Source organism: Anas platyrhynchos, chromosome 3 (genome assembly GCF_047663525.1).
Source record: "Anas platyrhynchos isolate ZD024472 breed Pekin duck chromosome 3, IASCAAS_PekinDuck_T2T, whole genome shotgun sequence".
NCBI classification, from domain to species: domain Eukaryota; kingdom Metazoa; phylum Chordata; class Aves; order Anseriformes; family Anatidae; genus Anas; species Anas platyrhynchos.
In genome coordinates this window covers 3,358,127-3,384,818 of record NC_092589.1, presented here as the reverse complement: position 1 = coordinate 3,384,818, position 26,692 = coordinate 3,358,127, and the positions used below count along the sequence as shown (strand labels likewise).

General features: G+C 55.8%; 1 protein-coding gene and 2 long non-coding RNA genes across 3 annotated transcripts; 1 reads left to right on the top strand and 2 right to left on the bottom strand.

Moving 5' to 3' along the window:
- Nucleotides 1–13,542: 13,542 nt before the first annotated feature.
- Nucleotides 13,543–17,716, bottom strand: LOC113843025 (uncharacterized). Its single transcript, XR_003495905.3, has 3 exons — nt 16,643–17,716; nt 14,143–14,239; nt 13,543–14,070 (listed from the first exon to the last, which is right to left on the bottom strand). It is a non-coding gene; the product is annotated as an uncharacterized lncRNA (long non-coding RNA).
- On the top strand, nt 14,681–22,740 carry NKX2-2 (NK2 homeobox 2). The gene is made up of 3 exons (XM_027453174.3): nt 14,681–14,954; nt 20,869–21,639; nt 21,819–22,740. The coding sequence occupies exons 2-3, from the start codon at nt 21,381–21,383 to the stop codon at nt 22,376–22,378; spliced, it is 819 nt and encodes a 272-aa protein (XP_027308975.1). The 5' UTR covers nt 14,681–14,954; nt 20,869–21,380; the 3' UTR covers nt 22,379–22,740.
- On the bottom strand, nt 19,213–25,843 carry LOC140002073 (uncharacterized). The gene is made up of 2 exons (XR_011807920.1): nt 25,736–25,843; nt 19,213–20,021 (listed from the first exon to the last, which is right to left on the bottom strand). It is a non-coding gene; the product is annotated as an uncharacterized lncRNA (long non-coding RNA).
- Between the last annotated feature and the right edge of the window lie 849 nt (nt 25,844–26,692).

Genomic DNA, 26,692 nt, shown 5'->3' with positions numbered 1-26,692 from the left:
GGAGAGCAGCCCCACTTCCTCTGCAGCGAGGGGCTAAGTTAGGCCAAAGGAAGCAGCTCTCATTTTTCCTCCCTGTCTCTGGATGAATATTTCTTTAAACCTGTTGCTCCTGCACCAAACCACTACTGAAATCCACCAATCTGAGTGTTAGACAGACAGAAGTAAAATAGAGCATAAATGGGAAAGGAACACGGGTGCCTGCAGCATCCGTCCCTCAACTTTCTGCCTTTGCCTGCACCAGCTTGTGCCCCACAGGGCTTGCTGGGGCAAAAAGATGCCTTTCCCACATGCCCCCTTATGCCAGGGTGTCGGACACAGGGCGCACACCCCTGGCCCCTGCACTCTGCAGTAGGGCTAGGTGCAGTTTGCACATCCCCACCCCGTGTCCTGTGCTTGGGGAGAGGCTGCCCCGGCATCGTGCTTCGGGCCGCTATCAGAGCCAGCTCTGCAAGAGGTTCGGGCCCTTTCTGCTTTGCTTTTTGAGGGGGAATATTCATATTTTCCCATCAGTGTTTTATTTTAAAGCCCCTTCACTCCCCTCCTCCATTTTCAACAGCAAATGTGATGCTTTTGTTCCCTTTCTTTCTCTGGCTCTGATCCTGTGAAAAACAAACAAACAAACAAAAACAAAAACAGCTACAGCATCTGAAGTGGCTGCACAGTGGGTAAAGTCCTGGCTCCCTTGAAACCAAGAGTAAAACACCCATTCATTCCCCTCGATGTGGCTCTCACCCCATGACTTCAATAGGACAATCTCACAGGACATAAAGTTGTTTTTTGTCCCATAAATGGCTCCATTGTCTACTGTTGAGGCTCTTTCCTGAGCTCTAAATTTTCCTTTAGCTCTGCTCTCCTCCTGTCCAGAGGGCCCGAAAAGCAGAGACACCACCCTGCTCACACACAGCAAGTGTCTTTGCAGGGTCCTGCTGTTGCTGTGAGCACAGGGATGTTTGCTCCCCTAAACACACCTTCTGTGACAGCACGTCAAGCTATCCCTGCCTTCATTAGCAGGCTTCCAGGGGGTTCATCCAGACACCCAAAACCAGAGATGGACCCCGCCTGCTGTGCTGGCCTTTTGGCGGGTTTTAATGTGGCACCAAGGAGAAAGCACCTCTGCTAAGGAGGCACGCAGCCTGCTGCTGCAGGCACGCTTCCTCCCCAGAGCCTCACGGCTGCCAAAAGCAGGGCTGAGAGGTCCCCGGCCTTGCCACCGAGGGCACGGCACTTGGGATGGTGCTGGGGAAGGGGACACGGCGGCGTTTCGGGTGACATGGGGAGATAGGCCAGAGGTTGGACTCAATGATCTGGAGGTCTCTTCCAACCTCGACAACTCTGTGATTCTGTGATTCTGTCATCCGGACAGGCCTCGTGGGGAAATCCCACACCTGGTCTCGCCCCCTGCGGCCCACAGCCCTGCGCCGTGGTGCTGCGGGCGCGGAGATGCGGGGCCCGGCCACAAGATGTCAGCGGAGATCGCAGCATCGCCGCCCGCCCGCCTGCTCCGCTCCCCGCAGCCGCCCGCCCCCTCTCGGCCGGGCGCCCCCGCTCCTCCCGGCCCTCCCCCGCCGGTCCCTCTGGCTCCCGCAGCCCCCCCGGTTCTCTGCTGGCAGCCTCTGGGCGCCGTGCACTGCCCAAGGTGGGAAGCGCAGGAGTCAGCAGCAGGGCTGTGCCCAGCTGCCCCGCACACGGGGGGCACGATGCCGGTCCTGGGCCTCCAACCACGCGTGGAGCTCCTTGGTTTCCCCCAGTCTCCTCTCCGTGCTTGCTCTCTGTGCCTCCAACTCCGCACATCTTGTCCCACTGACTCACCTGTGCTGACATCTCTCCAGCATTGCTGGCCTCCCCTCCGCACGACATAAGGGTGGCAAAGAGCAACACAGCCCTTAGGGCACCGCACAGCCTGGCATGGCATGGCATGGCATGATACACCACAGCATGGCACAGCACAGCATGGTATGGCACGATATGGCACGGCACAGCACGGTCTGGCACAGCACGGCATGGTATGGCACACCACAGCACAGTATGGCACAGCATGGCACAATATGGCAAACCACGGCACGGTATGGCACAGAATGGCACAGCACAGCACGATATGGCACAGCACGGCATGGTATGGCACAGGACAGCATGCTATGGCACAGCACAACATGATACAGCACGCTATTGCACGTCACGGCACAGTATGTGTAACAGTATGTCACACCATGGCATGGTGTAACACAGCATGACATGGTATGGCAAGGTGCGGGTGATGGAACAGGCTGCCCAGGGAGGTTGTGGAGTTTCTGGAGATATTCAAGGCCTGTCTGGATGCCTACCTGGGCAACCTGCTCTAGAGAACCTGCTTTGGCAGGGGAGGTTGACCTGATGATCTCTGGAGGTCCCTTCCAACCCCTACAATTCTGTGATTCTGTATGGCACAGCACGGCACAGCACAGTGCAATTTGTTCTCTCACTGCACAGCCAAACATCTGTGCTCGTATTGTAATTCTTGGGTGCTTAACTTGTGGGCTGCCTGCTCAGTTAGGTTCTGGGCCAAACAATTTTAGCAGCACTGCAGTGACATGGTGTGTGCTATGAACGTAGCCCTGTAAATCATTACTGATTTAACTCCAGGACTGGGCAGACATACGGCTCTGATAAACAACTTCCCAGCATTGATCCTAGCCAACCCCACTGACACACCATGAGAGGTCACAGAAAAAATCACAGAATTTCTAGGTTGGAAGAGACCTCAAGATCATCGAGTCCAACCTCTAACCTAACACTAACAATCCCCACTAAACCATATCCCTAAGCGGTGCTACCAAATGGACAGAAATTTTCAAGCAAAGTGCTACTGTCACTCTCAAGCTTTTTTTCTGGCACCACTGAGGCAGCATTAAGAGAAGGGGCCAGCTGGTGCAGTAACACCTGTGTCTGCACAGGCGGCACTATGTGGCTGGCAGTGTGTGACCAGCAGAAGCACTGCCTCAAGGACGCCCACAAGGACCTCTCTCCCAGCACCTATAGGAGCACAGGCAGGGCAACACCAGCATCATCAAAAATGATGGGCCAGCGATGGTCTGGAAAGCGGCTATCACCTTCCCCACTCTTGTCCAAACAGGTAATAGAAAGCCCTGAAAAAAATGTAAGAAGATTAGTTTCAAACATAGTGCCACTTAAAAAATGCAGTAGATTTTTCTGCAGCCATCTGCAGGTGTCCCTGCCCTTTGAGTGCACCTACTTCAGTTTTTCCACCACAAGCAGTGGTGCTAGCAATTTTTCTCCCCCTTTAAACCAGGGCAGAGATCACACAAGAACATAATTGCATGAATCTAGTAAATGAGGTTCTAAAACTAGATGTGTATTCTGGGGTTCCCAATAAAACCCAATAAAAGGGATCGATAAGCCCCAAGTATGATTTTATGTCCTTCTGGAACACGAAACTGATCTAAATCCAGCTAGGGTGTCAGGGCAGGCATTTTGTGGACACAGACAGACTGTTACAAAGAACAATTGCAGGCATTAAGAAAATGCAGTCGCTCCCTTTGGCCAGAACCATCCCACTTCCAGCACAATGAGGTGCTGGGTTCCAGTTACCGACAGACACAAAACCCGCCAGAGCCAAGGCAGTGATAAATGGCATCAAGGCGGAGGGCTCTGAGTTGCAGGCCAGTTACATGGCCCCTGGGGCACCAGTACCAAACCATCCTCACCAGTGGGAATGGGAAAGAGCTCCCCAGAGATGCGCTCCCCAGAGACCAGAAGAAAAAAGGTCTGATTGTCTTTCCAGAACAAAGGACGGATATTTTCTGGGTAAACTAGTCTTCTTCAAAACAAAATACATGTATTTTTTGATTGGAACGGGCTCTCCACGCAAAATTTCCATGGGCTAAATTGGAGTTTTCACGTTGGGGCAGCCCAATAGTCAGGATGGTGTGAAGCACCGCAAACCGAGGCAAGTGGAAAACAAGGCTAAGCCATGGCAGAATAATCTTTTTGTACATCCACTGGGACTCTCTCCTCTCCAACGCAAGCATAAACACACTTCACATAATGCTATTCTCAGTCAGAAGATTATCTGTGAACTAGTGCAGGCATAAAGAGGAGGTCTGCTCCACAATGAGACACCTTGAACAAACAACACACTGAACCCTCACCTCCGCCGGCACAGCGCGCCGAGGGCTCCAGAGCCACAGGTCAGTAGCAGGCTTCCACTGCCACAGGCACTGCTTAAACACAAAAGTCATAACTCTGGCACATAATTACTAAGCCAACCAGCAGAAAAGCCTTTATACCAGTAAGCGTGAAGACAAGCTGCAGCAGCACAAGGCAGGCTGGTACCAGTGTAATAAGAGTTATGTTATTACGGCCATTTCAGTCCAAAATAAAGTGCTCATCAAATCAAGTTTGTTATAGCACTACAAAAACAACATCCAGATCATATACCTGTTTATAGAGGGCAGGAATTAAATGGAAGTGTGCTGCCTTCACCATGCAGAAAGCTGTTGAGATGCTAGAATTAAACCCAAACAATCTGCCACACAGTAAAACAGTATCTTCAGTTATTAAGGAAGAATATGTCTTTATAAAGGATATATTGTACGACAGGGCACTGAGGACAGCAGAAACCCAAAGCTGCTGGCAGGGGATCCATACCATCTTCATGGCCACGTACAGCTACTCAAAGAGCAGTTGCACAGGAATGGTGTCAACCTGAGGCAGGGGAGGTTCAGGCTGGACATCAGGAAGAGGTTCTTCACTGAGAAGGTGGTCGCACACTGAAACAGGCTCCTGAGGGAAGTAGTTGCTGCACCAAGCCTGTTGGAGTTTAAGAGGTGTGCACTTAGTTTAAGACTGTGCACTTAGTCACATGGTCTAAAATTTTGGGTAGACCTGTGCGGTGCCAGGAGTTGGACTCGATGATCCTTATGGGTCCCTTCCAACTCGGGATATTCTATGTACGGGGGGTGGAGGGTGGGGTGTTAAACACACAGCAATTAATAATAGATTGATAAACAGAAAGATTGCTAAATAGGTGAGCAAAGATCATCTTCCACACAACCGGGAAAGGAGAGTGTCCTGACAGCATGTCACCCATCCTCTTCCTCCCAGCCACAGTCCGTGTCAGAGCCCCCACACCAAGCCCCCCTCCTTGCAGCAGCAGGGACTTACAGGAATGTGTCAAAGCCCATTTCAGAGTAATATGGCTGGAGAGCCGCATTCAGATCGGCGTGCTGTAATGTGTCTGACAACATTATATTCTGATCCAGCTCTTCACGTAACCTTCAATTTATTTCTAAGCCCCTGTGTTTATTTAACCGAATCTGCCTTCCGTCGTGTGGAGCAGTAGCACTCAACCTTTAAACAGCCCAAGAGCCACTTCAGCATCGAACAGATGCGGAGAGCTCCCGAGTCAGAGGCACAAAGGAGCTGGGCGCATTGTGCAGCGGGCACCATGCTGCACCCGGCCAGGGCGCATCCAGCAGCAGGGGCTGCGGCGGGGTGGCTGCACTCAGCGCCGCGGCTGGGAGTGGGCAGTTCAAGGCCAGCTTCCCGTGCCAGCCAAGCCAAACTGCCAGCAGGGGCTGCCGGTGGGGAAAGTCAGCACCTTTCCCATCCACTGGCATTTTGAGCAGGGTTGGACAGGCCACACGTGACTTCTGCAGCTGGTGGGTTTGGGGTCTTGGCACAGAGACTTAGTGCAGCCGTGGAGAGCCAGCCCACCGTGTTTTGATGCCGTGTCCATCCAATGGAGTAGGAGGTCACCACATGTCCAAGAGCTCATGCCATCACCACATCCTCATGGAACCACATCACCACATCCTACACTGGAACGGGCTGCCCAGGGAGGTGGTGGAGTCACCATCCCTGGAAGTCTTTAAAAGACGTTTAGATGTAGAGCTTAGGGATATGGTTTAGTGGGGACTGTTAGTGTTAGGTTAGAGGTTGGACTCGATGATCTTGAGGTCTCTTCCAACCTAGAGATTCTGTGATTCTGTGATCCTCATGGTGCCTTTGTCTCAGTGCAGGTCCCATTTCCCCTCACCACCTGACCCTCACCAGCCTCCAGAGAAACCCAAGTCCCACCGGACTGGTCATGGTGAGAGCACCCATGGTGCCAGGCCAGCTCCTGGCACCCACCACGTGTCCATCCCACCACGGCTGTGCCTCCAGAGCCAACAGCAGGACCAGGCCCACATCCTGCACCCAGTTATCTGCAGGGCAGCTGGGCCAAATCCGCCAGGTTTGGGTCACTTGCTGCCATGTTCCCTGGCAGCACTGAGCCATCAAGCAGCCCACAGGCTCTCCACCAGGCTCCTGGGCTGGGGGCACAAGCAAACTGCAGTGGGCAGCTGTGGCAAGCCCACCTGCCCACCTCCGCATGCCCATCACCTGTAGAACAAAACGCCGATGGCTTCCTGTTGCTTTTCCTTTCACTTCACTGGAGTTTTGTGTTGGCTTTGAGTTCACCACGCACCGCTCAGAAACCTCACGCAATTTATAGGAAAAAACCTTGGCTTGCTTTTCTGTTTACTGTTCCCAAGCATAATGAAAATGTTAAAATGCTAAGTCACTTGACATCTGCAACCCCAGTAATGCACTTGCTTTACTTTTTTTTGTAGTTACAAGAGTTGGTGAATATATTTAAAGCTCTTCAATTCACTTAAGTCGAGAAAGACATGCTGCATATTCAATGAAATGCCACAGTTGTGACATGTTCCATATCCTCTGCTGTGTTAAGTCTCTTCATTTATTCTTTTACAGACAGTCACAGAATTTATTCTGTTATGAATAAAATTATCTCTGATGTCCTTCAGAAAATAATGTAGGGCTTTTGACTGAATGCTGGAAGTTCAAGGAAAACATTCCAGGTGCCCAGGACATGAAGAACAAGTCATTGAACCTCCTTCATTGAGCTGTCATCTGTTCCTCCTGCTTGCACGCTGTACCCCCTGCTCTAGACAGGCTTCTGCTTTGGTGAATAATGATTAATAGCACCAAAACCTTTAGTCTGCTGAATGCAAGCCCTATGCACCTAAGTGATGTGACCTGCCTCTTAGCAAAAAAATAATAACCACTGGGTCTGAAACTCTCCTCTGGTGCCACTAAAGCAACTTGCCCCGGGAAGTCAGTGAAACCCCAGGGATGGGTAATGGCAAAGAAACCAGCCCTGCTTCTTGCCCTGCTGCTCGCCACAGGTGACTTGCTGCACGATGGCCCAGCATTGGGCTGGCTGGCTCTTTCTGAAGGGCTTAGGATCAGTGAATTCATTCAGTGAATTCATACAGATCGTGTACTGGGGGAAAGAAAACCATGGCACCCCATGAGGCACCCAGCTGGGAGGGGTGGGTGAGAAGCAAGGGCTCCCAGAGCAGGGCTGCAGCCCACCTGCACACCCTGCATCCCACCCATGCCCAGCCCTTTCCCTGGGAGCATCCCAAGCCTGTGCCAGTGCCTGGGGACAGCCGGGGTGAGCATGCCCCAGGACCAGCAGTTACCTCCCATAGCGTGCCCCCGCTGGGACACATGGAATGAAGCAGTGCCTACGCACTTCCGAGTGTTTCCCGGCATTTAACGAGACTGACTCCTTCCAAAATTATCGCTGAGCAAAAGTCGATCATGGTATTCATTTGGGCACTGCACACACAGATGCTCCCCGAACGGCAGAATAAAGATGGGGATGTGGATTCATTTTTCTGTGCCTCACAAGGTAATTTTTTCCTCTATTGTCAGCATCATTGTTGATCCTGAAATTATAGTGTCTGAGGAGTTATTCAACAGGAGATGTTCGACATGAAAAGAGAGTCTCAGAAAATAACTGCAACAAGAACATTTAAATAAACCCAGAGATTACAGAGACAAAATACAAAAATGACTTGAAGAAGCTCATTTAGTTTCATTCCACTACATTTGAGTGTTATCTGAGAGTGGGAGAAAGAAATCCGAAATTGGCTAGGTACTATGAGAAAACAAAAAACAAAACAAACAAACAAAAAAAAAAATAAAAATAAAAACAAACCAACAGGCATCTCTCTGCACACATCACAGCCTATTAATTACTCTCAGATTATAATGTGGGTCAGGCATTCAGGATTCAGCTAAATCACCAGTCAAAAGCTTTATCAGCTTGCCTGCATCTCTGCTCCATAGAAGAGCTCGCCTTCTGTGAAGGACTAGAGCAAGATTTCCCTTTTGTGTCTCAGGGTATTTTTTTTTTTCCTTTTTAAGTTAATCTCCTCATTTTCAAGGCCTGCCTGCTGATTTTTGTGGCACACTTAGCAGTAGGGCACAATTCTTAATTCCTGCCCTCAGCCCCAAACAGCTCTGGTGAAGGGATTTGATCCCGGTACCCAGTGTGGCTGGGCCAGCCCTCAAGGTGAGCCCTGCCTTGCCAGTTCTTGACAGGGATGCTGTGCCTGCTCTCGTGGCTCCCCTCCAAGCACAAGTTTTAAAGCACACAATTTTCCGAGGAACCCCTAAATCAGAGTCTCTACTCTGTCCAATTTCTACCCAACAGCAGCCGCTCCTCTCTGGCTCTCCTCGGCACCTTTCTTGAGTCAGGTCTTCCTGCGACTGAAGTGCAGTCTGCAGTGGGGGAGGAAATCAGACTGCTGCTATTTGTGTGAATAGTATTTTGTGATAAGTAAATCGTCTAGGTCTACTTCCAATTATTTTTTAAACATCAGGCTTTTATCTTAAAAAGAATAAACGCTTCTCTGCCTTTGAAGAGCAGAACCCTCCTGATATTCATTACTTGACTCAGCTGTTCACTCAGGTCTTTTCCTTTGATGAAAAACTTGGGTTTACAGAGAGTATTTAGCATCCTGATTAGTATATAATGTGACCTACTATTGGAATAAATGGGGTGTATAACGCTATCTCATAAGCAAAAGAGTTGACTTAGTTGTACTGAGAGGAAAAAAAAAAAGAAACTTGAGAGTCATTATCTAACATAACTACTTAAAAACAAACAAACAAAACCCAATGAAACGGGCTTCAGAGAAGAGGAGGAGCACATCACAACTTACCATCTCCCCGTGCCCTGCCAGCCAGTGGTTTGTCCTGCTTCCTCCATGGCTTCAAATCCCAGATACTTTAGTCTTAGGGAAAAAAAATAAAAAATAGTAAGTCTCTACACCAAGGAGAAGTAATGATCAAAATTTCTTTTAGTTATTTCTGTGGCAACACCCATGAGTAGCAATAGCCACGGAAACACCATTACTCTCCACGCTCATACAAGCCATAACAGGGCGGCAGCCCAAGGCTGAGCGTCTAGCAGCAGCAGAACAAGCTCCCCACACCACTCAACGCCAGCAGCTCACCGTCTGTAATTCTACCCCAAATGTGATCTTGTGAACCGGGTGGCAACAGCCACGGCGTCTTGGGCGACCCAGCCAAGCGCGCATGGGAAACACTAGTGTCTTGTCAGTCACGTTTTCACAGAAAAACAGACTCATTGTAAGGTGGCTTTAGTTCACGAGCTCCCAGGGCTGCTTTACGCCCACAAGGAAACATTTAGGACCACTAGAAAAATATTTATCTATAAAGATCAACACCATCAAATATCCTCCCCAGCACGCACGACCTGCCTACACAGCCCCAGCCCACAGCTCCCATCACCATCCTGACTACTGGGACATCCCTGGGGATGGGAGCGGGGAAGATCTGGGATTACACATTAGCCAGGCCAGCCGCACCAAGGTCCCTGGTAATAGGAAGGGTTACAAGACAGCAGTCGGTCACGCTGTTAATGTGTAACGCTCGTGCCACCTTTACCTAGCTTTCCGCTCGCCTGCTTTGTGGTGTCAGCATCTGCCAGAAGCCATGGGGAGTCCAGGCAGGGGCTTCTCAACCTGCTGAAGTTTGTCCTCGCCAGCACCCTCAGAGACCCTTCATGGGCAGGTCCTGGTTTTGTGGCACCTGCTGGTGCTGGTGTAAACCTCGGGGCCCCCCTTGCCCCAGGTTGCAGACCCTCCCGCCCCTCTCCACGGGCCAGCACCCCATGTATGTGTGCGTGCCTGTTCTGTTTCCCCTGTTCTATTTCTGTCTTATTCCACTCCATGGAGGTTTGCAAGTCCATTGACCGCTGGATTGGGCAGAGATCTCAACCACACACAGCCCCACCAGCTTTGTCGAAACAGGTGGATGGCCAGGGCTGAGCGACCAAAATCTAGTGGAAATATCTTCTCCTGGTGGCAAGGTCATGGCAGGGACTTGCCGCTGTGGCCGGCAGGGCCGGTGCTGACGCTGGTGCTCAGCTTGAAGGTGCAGGACTGCACAGCCTGGCTTTGTTGGGCAGCATCCCCCTGGTGCAAGCTGTGCTGCTTTACCAGGGACACAGCTCGGCCTGCCTTATCACTAGGTTTGCATCTGGTTTCCATGGAAACTAAAGAAAACAGGCAGCAAGCCCCCGCCAAAAACAACTTTGAACAGCCCTTCCAGTATCATCTTTCAGACTGTCACTTTGGATGTGTCACATTTTTCCTAGGTAAGTCCTTGAAATACATTGCTCTTTTCACCTGCTCTGACCGTGGTTTCTGCACTACACCAAGCACAGAGCTCGAGGTAGAAATGCCCATAAGGGTTGGCAGTTGTTGCTTCCACTGTGGCTCTGTATAAGAAAGCCCTGATAATATTGTCATTGGTGATGGCAAGTTCACCTGGGAAGCACACTACGTGATGACAGGCCAAAATCACTCTTGGCAGAGCTTCTATTCCAGCTCCCAGGTCTCCCAGAGCAGCCCCCTCTCCATGCCAGCAGATCCTGTCCCCATCAGTGTACCAGGGATAGTGCTGGGTCCCAGGTTCAGTCCGGGTTGGAGCCAGGAGGCAGCAGCAGCCCCACCAGCATCCTTGCTGATCCTCACTGACAGCAATGCTGCAGCTGTGCTCCCACCTGCTCCGCCGGTGTCTGGGTGCCCAGAGATGGACGCGTGATTGATGGGATGCCCACGATACACTTCTTATCTGTGGCTTCCCAGTTGGCTCCAATGTCGCTCTCAGGGTTTACAGCATCAACGTCACTGTCTTTCCCTGGGTTTCTGTTTGTTTGTTTGTTTAAAAAAAAAAAATCCTGCTTTGGCTCTTTCACACCTACTCATACACCCCAGTGACTCTGTTTCAGGATTAGTAATTAGTAATTAGTAATTAGTAATGGACAAGCCATTCGGGGCATGACCTGTCTTTCCCAACTGTCCACAGAAAGTGTGTGCAAGTATGGACAGACTGGTACCTACTTGTCCTGGCAGGCCCACTGAGAGCTGGATCCTTCTGAAGCATCTTCCATGGCAATTCTTAGCCAAACATCACAAGTGCAAATGGCGTACAAAAACCTGGGTGCACACAGAAAAAAAATGAGATCAGCTACAGAGAAAAGGAAATGGATGGATGGGCTGTTAAGAGGAGAGAAGAAAACCAGTCCCAGTGGGAAATCGTAAGTACCACTGGGAGATGCCTGCCCCTGCCCTTTCTGGGGGTGATACTGGGGGACCCACCACTCCCTGTGCCCATGGCTGGGGTCTGGAAACAGCTCTGGGCCAAATCCTGTGCAACACTGCAGCCTCCCCAACTGGAAAAGTGAAGGATTAGTGCCCTCTTCCAAATCAAATCTGGCTGAAAGGAGCAAATCCCATCTCCTCCTCCACGGGCTTCATCTTCTTCCTCCCCTCTTCCCACCAGCACAAACCAGAGCCAAGGAGCCATCCCGGGGAGCAGCCAGATTGCGCTGTGTGTTCAAACCAGCAGTGATGACCTGTGGCCATCTGTTCATCACAGGTGTGTACACGGCACAGGCTGCAGCAGAGGCACCCTCAGACGCACCAGTCATGGGCTGTGGTGTGCGTGGGGCTGCCGGGAGGGTGGACGCCAGCCCTGGCTGATGTCCCACACCACTGGGGTCCACACGTCCACAGCTCCTGTGCTGCAAAGCCCTGCCGGCCACCTCAGGCATTGTTTGCCCACCTGGTGTCCTCCAGACCTCATGGCAGCGGTCCCTGCTCACCACCAAAATGTGATATCTCTCGACACATGGTGCCAAATAAGCCCCTTAGCCAGCTCTCCTCACCAGGGGAGGATTGCCTGCTGGTCACTCCAAATTCCCCTGCAGGGAATATATACCCCAGCTATAGTCACCCTATCCAACCAACACTGAGCTCCCCAGGCCCAGGGGCCAGCCCTTGCCATTTCCCTTTGACCTGCAAGATCTGTCCTGGGACCTGGGGACCCAGCCCCAGCAGCCAGCACGGGACATGGTGGCCCGAACTGATTCAAAGTAAGCAGAAGCCACAGGGCCCCTGCCTCTTTGGGACACAACCAGCATATTTGGGCTTGCTGCCCTCACCTCCTTGGAGATGGGCAGGGTATTGCGTTGGGTGCAGGAGGGGAGGGCGAAGGGGATGGATGGGAGCAGCAGCCATCTGCACCCGTTGTCTCCCTGCAGTTACACTGTGTCTGGGAGCCCTTCCCAACGCATCCACACAATTTGACAGCCCAGCCTCCTCCAACAAAGCCATTGTGATTATTGGGGCTGTTTAAGGAAAAGGGAACGCCTTTTTGTTCCTGAAGCAACAATTCCTGGAGACCCTACAGACAAATCAATATTCAAAAAGCCTCCCCACCTGTGAAACACACCACCCAATAAGCCCCCAGGCAGATTTTACTCCCCAATAAAGACTCAAATCACATGGTTAAGTGCAAAGGACAGCAGTACCCACTGGGAACCCACACCCCAGGAGCTGGGTGCAGCACAGATGACCACAGCACTTGCTGATGCGCGGGGCCAGCTGAGATGTTCAGGACACTGGCTGGCAGCAGTTCTGGTGCAGTGCTCAGCCACATGCATCAGGAACCAGAAAGCCTCCAAAAAGGTTTGCTTGTACTAATGAACAAAAATATAAATTTATTAATAAAAATGTAAATGCATGTTTTGAAATACAATCTGAGACACAGCTTGGTTGTCACTATCAGAGGGGACGTCTGCACCTCTGTGATCCATCACTCCTTGCTTTCCCTCTGGACCACCATCAGCATGGAAGGTCTTGTGCCAGCCAGCATCAGACGGAGGTTGAGACACCTGCTTTTCCCGAGGTCTGGCAGCAAAGGGATGGGAAGGGGCAGCCTCCCAAAGGCACAGCTTGCTGCTCACATCACTGGCCACCTTTGTGCCCTCCTCACCCTTGCTCCCCTCCCACAGGTTCCAGCTTGCTTCCCTCGAGCCCTCCTTCACCTACCTCAAATCCTGCTGCTGCAGCCCGGTGCTGCTCCCAGGCTCCCCTCCTCCCAGCACCATTCCTGCAGCTTGGGCACAGCACACTCCCACACAGAGCAGCTGGGGGGGGGGGGGATGTAGCAAGACATGCCCCAGACATTTGGACTGAATTTCTTGTTATAAAGGCTAAAGACTTTGCAGGTATGTGAATACATATCTAACTATTAGCTTTTTTTTTTTTTTTTTTTTTAATTTTTCATCAACAGGATGGTTAGTTTTTCCCAAAAAACTTCTCTTGGTCAGCAATGCGGGCGCTTTTTTATCCAAGCAAAGCAAGTTTGGCAAAGTTATTAACTGCCCAGAACAAGATCTTTATTGATTACTCTGAGGATCAATCTCCTTATCTGCAGGCTGCTCTGTTAGAGCCGCCTGTGACCAGGGTGTATTTAGCTAAGCGATATCTGACCTGGGCCTTGGAGACTTTCACAGAGGAGTCCAAGGTCTCTCCAGTGTTTTTAAAAATACAGCAGGTGACGGAGAGAATCTAGGTGAGGTGAGATGGAGAAGTGTCTCTGTCACCTTCCCACCAGCCCTAGGAGCAACCAGTGACGCCCGTGCAAGAGGACTTTGAGCTTGGCGGAGGTGGGGAGCTCTCCTGAGGATGCTGAAAGCATGCCTTGGGTCGTGGTGTTTGCAGGTCCCTGGGTTTCAAATGGAGCAGCGAAATCCCTTGGTACATGGGGCTTGACACCCGAAGAGCTACCCTGGCTTTGGCCTGGGGCTGGCAGAATGAGGGGTGGCTGGGGTCCCACCTCACAGCAGGACTGGATGTGCTTCCCGAGCTGCAGCATGAGAGGGACAAGAGCAGGGCCAGTCTGGGGGGCACAGGTTATAGGGTGGGGTGCCAGGGAAGCCTCTCATTTGTCTGTGTTTGCAGGGGGCTGTACCTTTAGGAGGATCCTCTGTCAAACTGGTATCACTCTGTCCACAGCTTCAGGAAAGTCAGATAGCACCCCTGGCTCCACTGGCTTTTCTTCACCCATCCTATTAAAAAAAAAAGGAAAAAAAAAAAAAGCACAAATAAATAAAATTTCTGCTAAAAGAAAAAGAAAACCAAAGAGGGGCAGGGGAGGGGGGCTGGAGCTGGAGTTGTCTATGGAAACCCAGCTCTAATCTCTGGCAAACCCCCGCTATCAAAGCTTGGATCAGCATATCTAATGTAAACGAGCTTTCACACATAAATAACGTGCCACATCTGGCTATTTGTTTTTTATAGCGTCTTAGCTACCGAGCGATTTATAGAGGGCGAGCTTGTTAAAGAGCAGCCCGGGCTGCCGGGGAAGTTGCCGGCTGCCCGAGGCGGGGCGGGCTGGGAGGTGCGAAGGAGCGGGGTGGCGGCCGGAGTCGGGCCGGCTTCGGGCAGCGCTGGGAGGGGGCAGAAAGCGGCTCCCGGCGTCTTTGGGAAAGGGGGGGGCCGGGGGGAGGGCTCTACCCCCCGGGGGAAGAGGGACGGCTCGGCAGCGGGGCCGGGGCCGGCTTAAAAGAGCCATCCAGGAACCGGCGTGTTTGCGCTTATAACCAATTTATTACCGCCGAACATATGGCCAGTATTTCGCCTGGCGTCACACGCCGGGGAGGAAAGCAAACAGAGCGGGCGATGTAAAGCCGCTGAAGGAGCGGCCGCCCGCACACGGCGGGGACAATGCGAGAGGCGCGGGGCCGCCGCGCTCAGCCCCCGCCCGCCTAGAGCCGGCCGCAGGTGAGCGGGGCGGGGGGTCCTCTGGGGCCGGGGGGGTGTAAGGAAGCCTGGGCGGGGGAGCAGCAGGTGGGTTCGTGCCTTTTTGCAGGTGGGTTCGTGCCTTTTTTTTTTTTTTTTTTTTTTTTTTTTTTTTTTTTTTTTTTGGGGCGGGGGGCTGCGGGAAGGCGAGAGGCGGCGCGGGGCGACTGGGGCGCACCGACGGCAGCGCCGCTCCCCGGGCTCCGACGGCGGGGTCTCCCCTTCCCGTCCCGACCCGTCCCGTCGCGTGTGCCCCCCCCCCCCCAAGCGCCTGGCGGTACCAGAGACGGGACGGGCAGGGCCGCGGGGCCGGGACGAGCGGCCCCCCCGCCCCGGGGGGGGGCCGGGGCAGCGCCCCCGGGCCCGGCAAGGCTGCGGCGGGACACTTCTCGGCTGCGACGGCAGAGTCCGCCAGAGGACCGGGAATGGCCCGGCCGGGCCGCACCGCGCCGCCGGGGGCCGGCCGGCTCTTCCCGCCGCGCCGCTCCCTCCATCCATCCCCGGCCGTGCCTTTCCTGCCTTTTCCTTGCGGCCCCCCCCGCCTGGCAGCCGGGCGGGGCCCCCCTCGCCGCCGTCCCTCTCCCGCAAGGAGCCTTCGCGGCTCCTCCGTGCGCTCCCTCCCCGCGCCCCCCGGTCCGCATGCGGCAGAGCCGGGGCCGGGCTGGCCCTCGAGCCCTCCATGTTGTGCGTGCGGGTGTAAGAAGTAAATTCAGATAAGAAAGTGCTCTCAGGGCCGCGTTTCATCAAGAGCCACAAATCTCCCGCATTCAAATTACCCTTATCGAAACGAGTTGGGTTTTTCGTCGCAAGGAAGAACATTTCTGACAAAGCTTAATCTCATTGGGACACGTTTCATCATTAGGGAGATGGGAACGAATACAGCCGGGGGGCTCGCTGGGGGGGACGAAACGTTTGGCCGGGAAATAAAACGGTTATAATAGGGTGGAACGGGAAGAGAGGCCCCGGGCCAGGCTTACAGCTTGGGCCGGAAGGAAAAACTAAATAAGACAAACAAATAGCTGGGCCGGGTGGCTGCGAGGTGCGGGGGCTTCAATCTGCCGGCTTTGTGCTAGCACGCATTGCGCTAACAAACTGCCTCGCGCTGGCATTGCCTCCGACTCCACTGGCAATATTTTCAAAGATCTCATTAAAGTGCATTTATCAAAGCCCTAACATGTGCCCTCCGGCTCCGACATAACCCCATTAGCCCCCAGGGAGGAGGGGGAAAATCCGAATTTCTATTACAACTCGCCACCTCGGGAGGTTGGCTGGGGGGTTGACTCTATCTAGATCTACAAATTTATAAGTAATATCGGTGAATTTGAAGGATTTCTCCGTCTTTGAAGCTTCAGGGGAAAGAGAGAGTAATCGTGAGAATAGGAAAGCTCATTTAGATTCCTATGTCCTGGAGAAGATTTAATTGTCTCCGGGAGAAAGGCAGGCCGGCGTGGGGATTTTGGGGGGTAGCGCCGGTTTCTCCCGAGCCTCGATAGGGAAGGCTTCTGCCGGCTCCCTTTCTGTATGCGGGGGAATCTTCCCCCTTTTTCTCCTCTCTCGTCCCCCCCCCCCTCTTTTTTTTTTTTTTTTTTTACCCCCCACCAAAAACCATCATTAACGCCTTTGTTAATACAATTTTTTCAGCCAGGAACAGAGAAGGGAATTTCACCCACCAGAAACTCCGAGCCCATCACGATTAAGTTCCTGAAAGCCACGGAGGATTCAGAGGGCCCCGGTTCCCCGTGATTTCAGGAAATCCGATTTTTATTTTTATTTTTTTTTATTTTTTTTTTTGTAGCGGTCCGCGGGCAAGGTAACCCGGCTGCGGGCTCCCCGAGCCTCCCCGCGGCCGCTGCTGAGCTCCGGGGCTGGAAGCGGCCGCGGTGCCCAGGCGAAGGCAATTTCTCGCCGCCTGTGCGGAGCTCGCGTAGGGCAAAGCTAGAAGTGACAGGGTGGTGGTGGCTGTTTTTATCACCGACAAAAGATGTCTTCTCTTAATGACGCAGCCCTCCTTTCCCCCGTAAAACAAAGGCGGTATTGCTTAGCGGGGATGCTCCTCAGGTGAATCCCCTAATAACAATTATCAGGAACTACGCTTCCCTTCCCCTGTTTATTTCAAGTGTAGCTCATTCTAAGAGATAAAATAAACCTGTTCCCCTAACAAAGGCTTTGTGCGGGCTTCGCTTAACGAGCGGCAAGGTGCAGTTCTTTTTATTTGTTTATTTGTGGTCTGGAGTGAAGGAAAACAATAGCTCGCACCTTTGGTCTAATCAGACAATAAACTAATCCACTTGACGGCTGTTATCGGAGATGCGATGTGGCGATGGGTTAGAGGTCAGCGCGAACGAGCTGCACAGGGACGGGAGGAGCAGCGGAAGACTCCTGTCAAGCATCTCCGCGTTCATTTATACACATATTACATCTTATTGCATATAGTGGATGTGTATGATATCACTCGCCGGGGAGGGGGACGAAGCGTCGGTGGCTTAAAACGGTGGCAAACGGCTGGTGCTCCGGAGCGAGCAGAGCCCAGGCTCCGCGGAGCAGCTTTTCCCCGCTGGCCGGCGGAGGACGGCAGTTCGCCGCCCCAAAACCGCGGCCCCTGGCCGGGAGGTGTCGGCCAGCCGCGGCCGCCTGCTCCGCAGCCCCACGCGTGTCCGCGGAGCTGCGGGGAGCGCCGGCCGCCCCGCGCACGCCGCCGCCGCCTCTCAGGGATCACAGCAGCTGAGAGCCGCTCAGAAGGGCTCTTTTCCCCTCTTATCCCCCACCAAGTGTCTCTTCCCCCTCTCTGGGGGGGAAAAAAAAAAAAAAAAAAAAGAAAAAAGGGAAAGGGAGAGAAGGGGAAGGGAAGAGCTTGAACACAGCTAAATTCTGCAGCCGCCGCCCGTCGGGGTGGGGGCTCCCCGCACCGCTCGGGGGGGGTGGGGGGGCGGTGGTGGAGGGAGGGCGAATGCGGGGCTGTTTGAGCTACCTGCGAAAGTAAACAGGTAAACACTCCCCCGCTCCTAGAGGGCACTTGTCCTGAAGTACAGCCACTTAGCCTGTGTACACGCACCTCACCTCCAGCCTCTTGTTGGCTTGTGCAAACAGCCCCTCCGGCCGCGGGGCTGGGGCTCCAATTCCTCCAGGCCGGGCCGGGCAAACCAGCCAGGCCCCCGGCCCCTTGCTCCCCCTCTCCCAGCAGCCGGGGGCGCTCTGCGGGGTCTCGCCGCCTCGTTCCCCCGTTTTGTTCCCCCTGCGTGACGGGTGGGGCGGGGGCGGCCGGTTCCGTGGGGGCTCCGGGAGGGGAGGGCAGCGCAGCGTGGACAGGCACAGAGGGCTGCGGGGAGCGTGTCGCGATCGCGGGCTCCCCAGCTCAGTGGCGACAGCCGCCGACCCGCCGTCGGGTTTTCCCCCTCGAGGCCCGGCGACTCCCGGCCCGGGCCCGGCCCCACGGCCCCTCGTGACGTCAGAGGGCCCGAGCGGCTCTTACGTCACGCCCCGCCCGTGACGTCACGCCCGCAGCTGGCTCGGTGCCCACGCGTGGGGGCCGCCCGCGGCTGCCTCCGGCCCCGCGTGGCCCGGGCCCGCTCCCGGGGCTTTGTGCGGGCCCACAAGGGAGCTTTGTTCCCCGCCGCCCCCGGAACCTGCCCGCCCGCGCCGGCTCCCCCCGGGGGAGGCCCCTCCGCGCCCCCCCCCCACCGCCGCCTCCCGTGGCCGTGGGGCCGCCGCCGCCCCCCTGCAGCCCCCGGCGGTCGGCAGCCGCCGCCTGCCTGCTGCGGCATTTGCGCGGCCATTTGCCTTGGGTAGTGGGGTGCCTTGCGGCGGCGTTTCTGATTTTGATTTGTGTGTGTGTTTAGCCTTTTCCTCGAGTTTTGGGGGTCTTGGCTTTTATCCGCAAGGCCGAGACTCCCGGCCGCACCGAGCGCCCCGCTGCCCCTTCATTCGGGACCTTTCGTCGCCGACACGCCGCTTGTCGCGACTGTCCCCCTTCTTGCTGCTGGACCCGAAGCCCCATCCTGCCCCATCGGGGCGAAACGCGGCCGCCGCCCCCGCGCCGGCAGGTCGGGCCGGGGCGATAAAAGGGTCTCTAGGGCCGGGATGAGGCCAGCCACGAGGACAAATCCCCCAGCTCGGGGAGCTGCCCAGGCCCCTCCCCGCGGGGGAAGGAGAGTGGCGGGGGAGAGCCCACAAGAAGGGGTTCCCGTAATATCGAGGAAGGACTCCGAAATGGATGAAGAGATAGCCATTGAGTGCGGTTGAATACCATGACAACTAGGAACAACCTCAGATTTATTCCCAACAGTTAGGACACATTGAAAGAGGGCGTCAATCACGTATTATTTCGCCACTGAAATAAATGCAAAAACTGCGCCGAGACAAAGGGTTCCAACAGAAGCCGGACATTTGTCTACATTGCGGACATTGTCTCCAGCTTAGCCATAGGGTTGTATTTGTGTTTGCGCGGGTCCGACCACCCAGGATGTGCTCAGGGGCTCGCTTAAAAAAAAAAAAAAAAAAAAAAAAAAAAAATCCCTGGGCATTGTCAGCCACATCACATACTTTATGGGAGGCAGGCTGGGGGCTGGGGGAGGAAAGATGGGGGGAGCGGGGAGGGAGAGGAGGGGAAGATGCGGATAAATTGATCGGCAAATAGGAGGATGTCTGAGGGACCGTCTTCCTCTCTGCCCACCGCTTCCAGCCCGACTCCCACTGCCTCCTGCGGGAAGACAAACTCAGACAACTTTTCTTTCCCAGAAATAAAGGTGGCGGTGAGAAGCCCGTGCCCAGATTTTAGCCCCCGGCCCTAGGCTGCTTCAGGGACCAGGAAGGTGCGGGCCGGGCACGGCGAAGGGCGCGCACGGCCGAGCAGGGTCCTTTTGGGGTGTAGGAAGGGGGGTGGCGGTGCTAAAATAGCAGTCGGTGTCGGGCCGACAGGGGTGGAAGGGGCTGGGAAGGGAGCGGGCAGGGGGAGGCCGCGGCCGCGCAGCGCCGGGACCCGCGGCCGGGGACACCTGCAGGGACCGCCTCGGGAACAGCCAGCCCTCCTCCAGCCTCCTCCTTCCACAGGTCCTGGAACAGAAATAGTGATAAGAATTAAATGGAAATAAAATAAAAATGGAGGCAGTCGTATTTGAAAGTCCGTTGGGCTCCGGCCCGTTACATTAACCAGACGGGTCGGGTTCCGTTCCCCTGGAAGAAAGAGGCAAAATCACGGAGACCTCTTCAAATAAAGCCCCCCCGCCAACGCTCCCCCCCCCTAATCGCGTAGCAGATCTCTCCGGGTCGTGCCTGACGATAGCATTTTGCCAGTTCTGTTAATTTCGGAGCATACTAGAATCAATTACTCGCTGTTTAATTTCCAGCGTTCATCCTTAAGCCTCAACCAAAATATTGACCTAGGCGGTTTAGATAAGTTGGTCCCCTGCCATCTGAGCCGCGCCGTGCTTCGGCCCCGCGCCACGGGCGGGGGTCTCGGGTGGGCCGGGAGGGAGATGCTGCCGGGGGGGGCGGAGAGCGGGCAGGCGGCCTGAGGCTCCTCGCCCCCCCCCCACTCCACCCCCCGATTTTTTGGTTTTGTTAGCTGCTTTTCAAGGCAGGAAAAACACACTTTGGAGTGTGCGGAATATCGGGCTGGTGCGAGGCTCTTTGTATGTAAATAGTGTGTTTAATAAAAAAAAAGAATTCACACACTCCCTCTCTCTCTCTCGCGCACACACGAGGAAGGGCCCTCCCCACGCCGGTAATTAACTGACACGTTATACCACTCATCACCAATGGTGGAAGCTCGGAGCTCGCCCAAAACCCGCAATTTCGCATCTGCAAACACTGTCTTCATCCACTTGACTTCCAAGACCCGCCCACACGTGGCCAACCTTTCCCGGGTTTAATGTATTTTTTTTCTCCCTCCTCTCGGCAGGTTCATGTGTGGGGACCAGCCTTATATGGACTGTTCGCTCCAGCAATGGCTTGTTTTTTTCAAGCGGCAGGCACGGGTTCGGGGTGTTTAAGCAAGATCCAGAAGTGATCCTTTTTTTTACCTCTTTTTTTCCTCTTTTTTTTTTTTTTTTTTTTTTTTTTTTTGTGTGTGCGTCTTTCCCCCTTTCCCCTGGAGTTACAAACTATTTTCGAAGCCAGCTGCTGCTCCTGCTCTCCGAATTTCCCCCGCGGCAGAAGGAGCCTGCAGAAACCCTGAGATCCACCGCCGCGGCCGGGGCTCCTCTTGCTCTCTTTCGCGCAGCCCCCCCCGGTTATTTTTTCGCCGTGTTTTTTCCTTCTCCGCGCCTCCCCCCCCCACCCTCACCCCCCCCCCGGCCGCCGTGTGCGTGGTGTGCCTTGGTGTCGCCGCTGCCCCGTGTGTGCGTGCGCGCGGGTGACACGGCGGCTCGGCAAGCTGCTCCTCCAAGTCCCCTGCCCCAATTTGCCCGGACCATGGCTCTGACCAACACAAAGACGGGCTTTTCCGTCAAGGACATCCTGGACCTCCCCGACACCAACGACGAGGACGGTTCCGCCGCGGAGGGCGGCGAGGAGGAGAGCGAAGCGCCGGAGCCCCCCAAGAAAGCGGGCGTTCTGGGACAGACCCCCTTGGACACTGTTCAGGCGCTGCCCCTGAAGAGCCCCTTCTACGACAACAGCGACAACCCCTACACGCGCTGGCTGGCGAGCGCCGAGGGCATCCAGTACTCCCGTGAGTGCGGCGGGCTCGGGGGCCCGGGGGCGGGGGGCGGCCGGGGCTGCCCCGGGGGCGGGAGGGGGCCGGGGGCCCGGGGCTCGCCCCGCGCGGGGCCGGGCGGGCGGCGCGTCCCGGGGCGGGCGGTGCCGTCGGGGCCCGCTGACGGCGCCTCTCTTCTCCGCCGCTCCCCGCAGTGCACGGGCTCACGGCCGGCGGCGGCGGCCCGGACGCCGCCGCCAAGTCCCCGGAGCCGTCGGCCGACGAGTCGCCCGACAACGAGAAGGAGGCGGCGGGCGGCGGGGACGCGGGGAAGAAGAGGAAGAGGAGGGTGCTCTTCTCCAAGGCGCAGACCTACGAGCTGGAGCGGCGGTTCCGGCAGCAGCGGTACCTGTCGGCGCCCGAGCGGGAGCACCTGGCCAGCCTGATCCGCCTGACGCCCACGCAGGTGAAGATCTGGTTCCAGAACCACCGCTACAAGATGAAGCGGGCCCGGGCCGAGAAAGGTATGGAAGTGACTCCTCTTCCTTCCCCGCGGCGGGTGGCCGTGCCGGTCTTAGTCAGGGACGGCAAGCCCTGCCACACGCTCAAAGCTCAGGACTTGGCAGCCGCGACTTTCCAGACGGGAATCCCCTTCTCCGCCTATAGCGCCCAGTCTCTACAGCATATGCAATACAACGCCCAGTACAGCGCGACCAGCAACCCCCAGTACCCCACAGCACACCACTTGGTACAGGCTCAGCAATGGACTTGGTGAACGCTGGAGGAGAGCGCGCACACACGCACACGTCCCACGCGCGCAACCTCCCGCACGCACACACACGCAAAAAAGGAGGAAAAAAATAAAGAGAGAGAGAGAGACAGACAGACTGATGCTCCAAAAAGAAAATCAAACCTACAGGGGAAGGAATGGAGAGGGAAACGCTATTACTATTATTATTATTATTATTGCTATTATTATTATTATTATGTTTTGTTGGTTTTGGTTTTGTTGGTTTTGGTTTGGTTTTGTTTTGTTTTGTTTTGTTTTTTTTCCCTCTCCTGTTTCTTTTCCCCTCCATTTCTGGGGGGCTCGGTTTCATTTCGGGGGGAGGCGGGGGGAAGGGAGGGGAGGTGTTTTTGTGCGTCATTGTTTACAGAATTTTTTGCGCCATTCACAGTGGTCCTGTCTACCTACAACTAAAATAAAAAGGGGGGGGAGGGTCGTCAGAATAATAATAATAATAATAAAAAAAAAAAAGAAAAAAAAAAGAATAAAAACCCCGGTGCTCCTGTGGTTTTGTGAGGTGCGTCTGGACGCTGAGAGCGCGGCTGCCGGCCTCGGCAGCGCCGTGCAGAGCCCCCCGAAACGGAGAGATCGATTTCTTCCCTTCTGGCACGATTTTGCCTGTGCGTAATTCCCGACAACTATTAGCAGGGGTATTTTTAGAAATCGGTGTTGGTATTGCCGCCGTATGCAACAGCCAGGGCTTTCCTTCTGCTTTGCCTTACCCGGGGCCGCGCACGGCTATTCCCGGGAAGCCGGGGGCACAAGGAGAGGAGACGCAGCCGAAACCTGCAGCCCGCCGCCACGGGAGAGCCCGGAGCCGGAGCTGTGTGCAAACAGGGCCCTTCCACGTTTTACTACGAATTTTAGTAGAAACGCTGCTTTGGGATTTTTATTTATAGGAAAGGAAAAGGGAAAGGGAAAGGGAAAGGGAAAGGGAAAGGAAAGGAAAGGAAAGGAAAGGAAAGGAAAGGAAAGGAAAGGAAAGGAAAGGAAAGGAAAGGAAAGGAAAGGAAAGGAAAGGAAAGGAAAGGAAAGGAAAGGAAAGGAAAGGAAAGGAAAGGAAAGGAAAGGACGGAGAGGGACGCCGAGCCCCGGTTTTGTTTGGACTTCGCGCCGCCACCTCCTCCTCCCCGCCGGCCCCGGCGCCGGTTTTGGGGACGCGTTGGGGCCAGGCTGGGGATGGCGGGGCCCGGCAGGGAGACCCCCGGGAGGGGGCTGGGGTCCCACCGCTCCCGCCCTGCGCCGGCAACTTTTGCCCCGGCAGCGGCTCTGCCTCGGGCCGGGCTCTGCCGCCGCCGAGGCCGGGAGAGGAGCAGGGGCAGCGGGGCTTTTTCTACCGGCACCGCCACTTTCCCACGCCGCAGGACCACCCCCTCCGGTAGCCGGGGTCCCTCGGCGGGGGGAGGCTGTCGCCACAGATGCCTCCCCCGAGCTGGCGGAGCGCGGAAACTTCGGGGCTACACCGGGGCGCGAGCGGGAGGGCGAAAGAAAGGGTTAACGCCTGCCGGGGTGAGGGACGACACCCTAAAATAGAGGCTGGGGGGAAAGCGGCGGGCACCCAGCGCTGCCTGGGGACACCCGGTCCTCTCGGGCAGAGCCGCGGGACGTGAGCGCTCGTATCCACACCGCTCTCTCCCTCTCCCGCTCCGCGATTTTAGGCTGCCGGAGGTACCACAAATATCTATTTTTCCAGCCTCTTCTGGTGCGACGGGGCCGGGCAGCTCCCGCCCCGTCCCGCCGGGCCGAGCAGCGCGCAGAGCGGCGGACAACCGGGACCGGCGGCCCCGGGGGGGGGGTCCGCGCCCCTCCGCGGGCAGCGAAGGGCCGGCACAGCCACCGCGCTCGGGACTGCCTTCCTTTCCTTTTTCTTTCCTTTTCCCCTTCTTTTCCCTTTTTCTCCCTCTCTCACCCGCCCGGAACGCCAGTGGCCGGGGAGCGGCCCCGACGCCCAGCGCCAGGCGCGGGAGTGCAGGAAAATGCTCACTTTCTAAGCCACCCCCTCACCCCCCTCCCCGTTTTCTTTCCCCCAGGCTCTGCTAAGTCTATAAAACCAGTTGTGTGGCCCTAACCTCCGTGGCCTTATATCTCCCATGCTGCCGGGCCAGCTCCGGGCAGTCTATCTTTGCACAATATACAGTAGACTTCACAAAACAGCACAATGGGGGAGGCAGGGAGGTGAGCATGTTAGAGGCGTGCATATTAAGGAGCCGGAGGCAAAGGCAGCCAGGGTTGGGCTGGGCCGGAGGGGGGAGAAAAAAAAAAAAGGAGAGACAGTTTGGGGGGGGTGGGCCCCCTCCCTGCGCCTTCCTTCTCTTCTACCCCACCCCCCCTCCGCCCCCTTCCCTCTTTTTAGGGCCTTTCAATTCATTTATCGGAGGCAGTACATCTCGGAGTCAGGGAGCAGTGTCCTTTGCGTTTTGTTACGGCTGTCACTCGTGCTCATTGTTAGGCATGTTCTACATGTTGTATCCCATATGGCCAGCTGGGCCGGGGGATCCCTCACAAAACCCAAATTGTGCCCAGCTTTCAAAACCAGCATTGTTGTCTGTGAAAGGAAGACGAATTAAAAATTCGTGCTATATCTATTCTCGAAAAAAAAAAAAAAAAGGAAAAGGGAAAAAGAACCCCTCTCTCTTTCTCTCCCTCTCTCCCTCGCTCTCCCTCTCTCTTTGAAGAATAACAGAGGCCCTCCTTTTCTCCCGGACCCGCTGACAAGTTCGCCCCTCGCTGCGCAGGAGCCTCGCCTCGGCTCGCCTCCCCCGGCGCATCCCGCTCCGCGCCCGGCCGGCCCCGCAGCCGCTCGGGGCGCACACAAGGGCGCATTCAGCCTCTAATGTTATGCAGCCCGGCAGCGCCGCGCTGACCAAGTCCCGGTCCTTTCCAGAGAACTGTCTCTCTCTTGTCCTAGCTCCTCGTTGTGCAAGTCAGGCGATTAGAGAGAGAGAGAAAAAAAAAAAAAAAAAAAAAAAAAGAGACAGAAGGAAAGAAAGAAAGGCAGAAAAAGCAAAAAGCAATCATCCTTGACGCTTCCACCGCCCCCCACGCAGCCGGGGGGTGGCTGGGGTTGATCCGCTGTGGGAGCGGGCCCGGAGAGGGGAGAGGAGACTTCACCTGGGCTCCGGGCCCCGGCACCCCAGGACCCTTCCCACCCGTTTGGCCGAAGCCCCCCGCACCCGTCCGGCGGCAGCGGGCACTGCGGGGGCTGCACCTTCGCCTCCTGCCCTGCTCCGCTCCTCGTCCTCCTCCCTTTCTTCCTCCAGCCTCTCGAAGGGCAGAAACTCTTTAGGCGAATCAGATAACCTGATAATGAGCTGGAAGCCCCGTTAAGCCCTGGAAATAACTTACTTTCGTCACCTATTGACTGTTTGGCTTAGTTTGGAACCGGTGTGGATTTTTCGGGTCTTTTCAAGAGAGCTGGTCAATGAAAAGCTAATCCAATATTTACCGACTATAAGAACAATTCTCGGCGGTGTTTATTAAGGGGCCGGCGGGGAAGGGCTTCCGGGGGCGGGGGAGAGCCGGGGCCGTCCACCCCCCCACCCTCCCCCCCCGCCGTGGCCGGTGCCCCCGGGGCGGCGAGATGCGGCCCTACGGGAACGCGCTCCTGTGCGCGGGCACGCATCGCCGCCCCGTAGCCCCGCACCCAAACCCGCAGACCCCCCCCCGAGCCAAACGGCCTCGCTATCCTTCCGCAGAGGAAACAATTTCGGGGTTTATTGCTCCCTGCAGCTGCGGGGATTTGCCTGGTGATTTGCCTGGTGCCTTTTTTTTTTTTTTTTTTTTTCTAATTTTCCTGCAGCGCGGCCGCTGGGAGGCAGCAAAGCCCCGCGCAGGGCGCCGCGGAGCCCCGCGGAGCCGGCCGGGGCGGGGAGGCGGCGGGGACCGGGCATCTCCGTGCCGGGGACCGGGGGGAGCTGAGGCGGTGGGCACCGGCCCCCGCCCCCTCCCGACGGGACGGCCGCACGGCGGCGCTGCCGGACAAGGGACGCGCCGTCGGGGCCGCCGCCCCCCCGGCGCCCTCCAGCTCCCCGCGCCCGCCCGTCGGGAGCCACGATGGGGAAACGGCCGTCCCCTAATCGCGACCCGGCGCAAAGAGACACAGAAGCGGGGCCCCCGGTAGCCCGATTTGTTGGCAGAGCTACCCGACGTGGGACACCCCCCCCTCTCCGGGAGCCCACGTTTCACCTCCAGTCCGAGCAGCAAGGGTGCAGGGGGACGGGGGAGACAGCGAGGATGGGTGCATGGTGCTGACAGCACAGCTCTCACCCAGCGCTCAGCCTCTTCTACCCGCTGCCTGAAGTC

What these genes read in the sequence shown, in the direction of transcription:
- NKX2-2 (XM_027453174.3), top strand. Translation starts at nt 21,381, where the DNA reads ATGGCTCTGACCAACACAAAGACGGGCTTTTCCGTCAAGGACATCCTG. An exon ending in CGAGGGCATCCAGTACTCCC is followed by an intron (nt 21,640 to 21,818) that starts GTGAGTGCGGCG and finishes CGCTCCCCGCAG; the next exon opens with TGCACGGGCTCACGGCCGGC.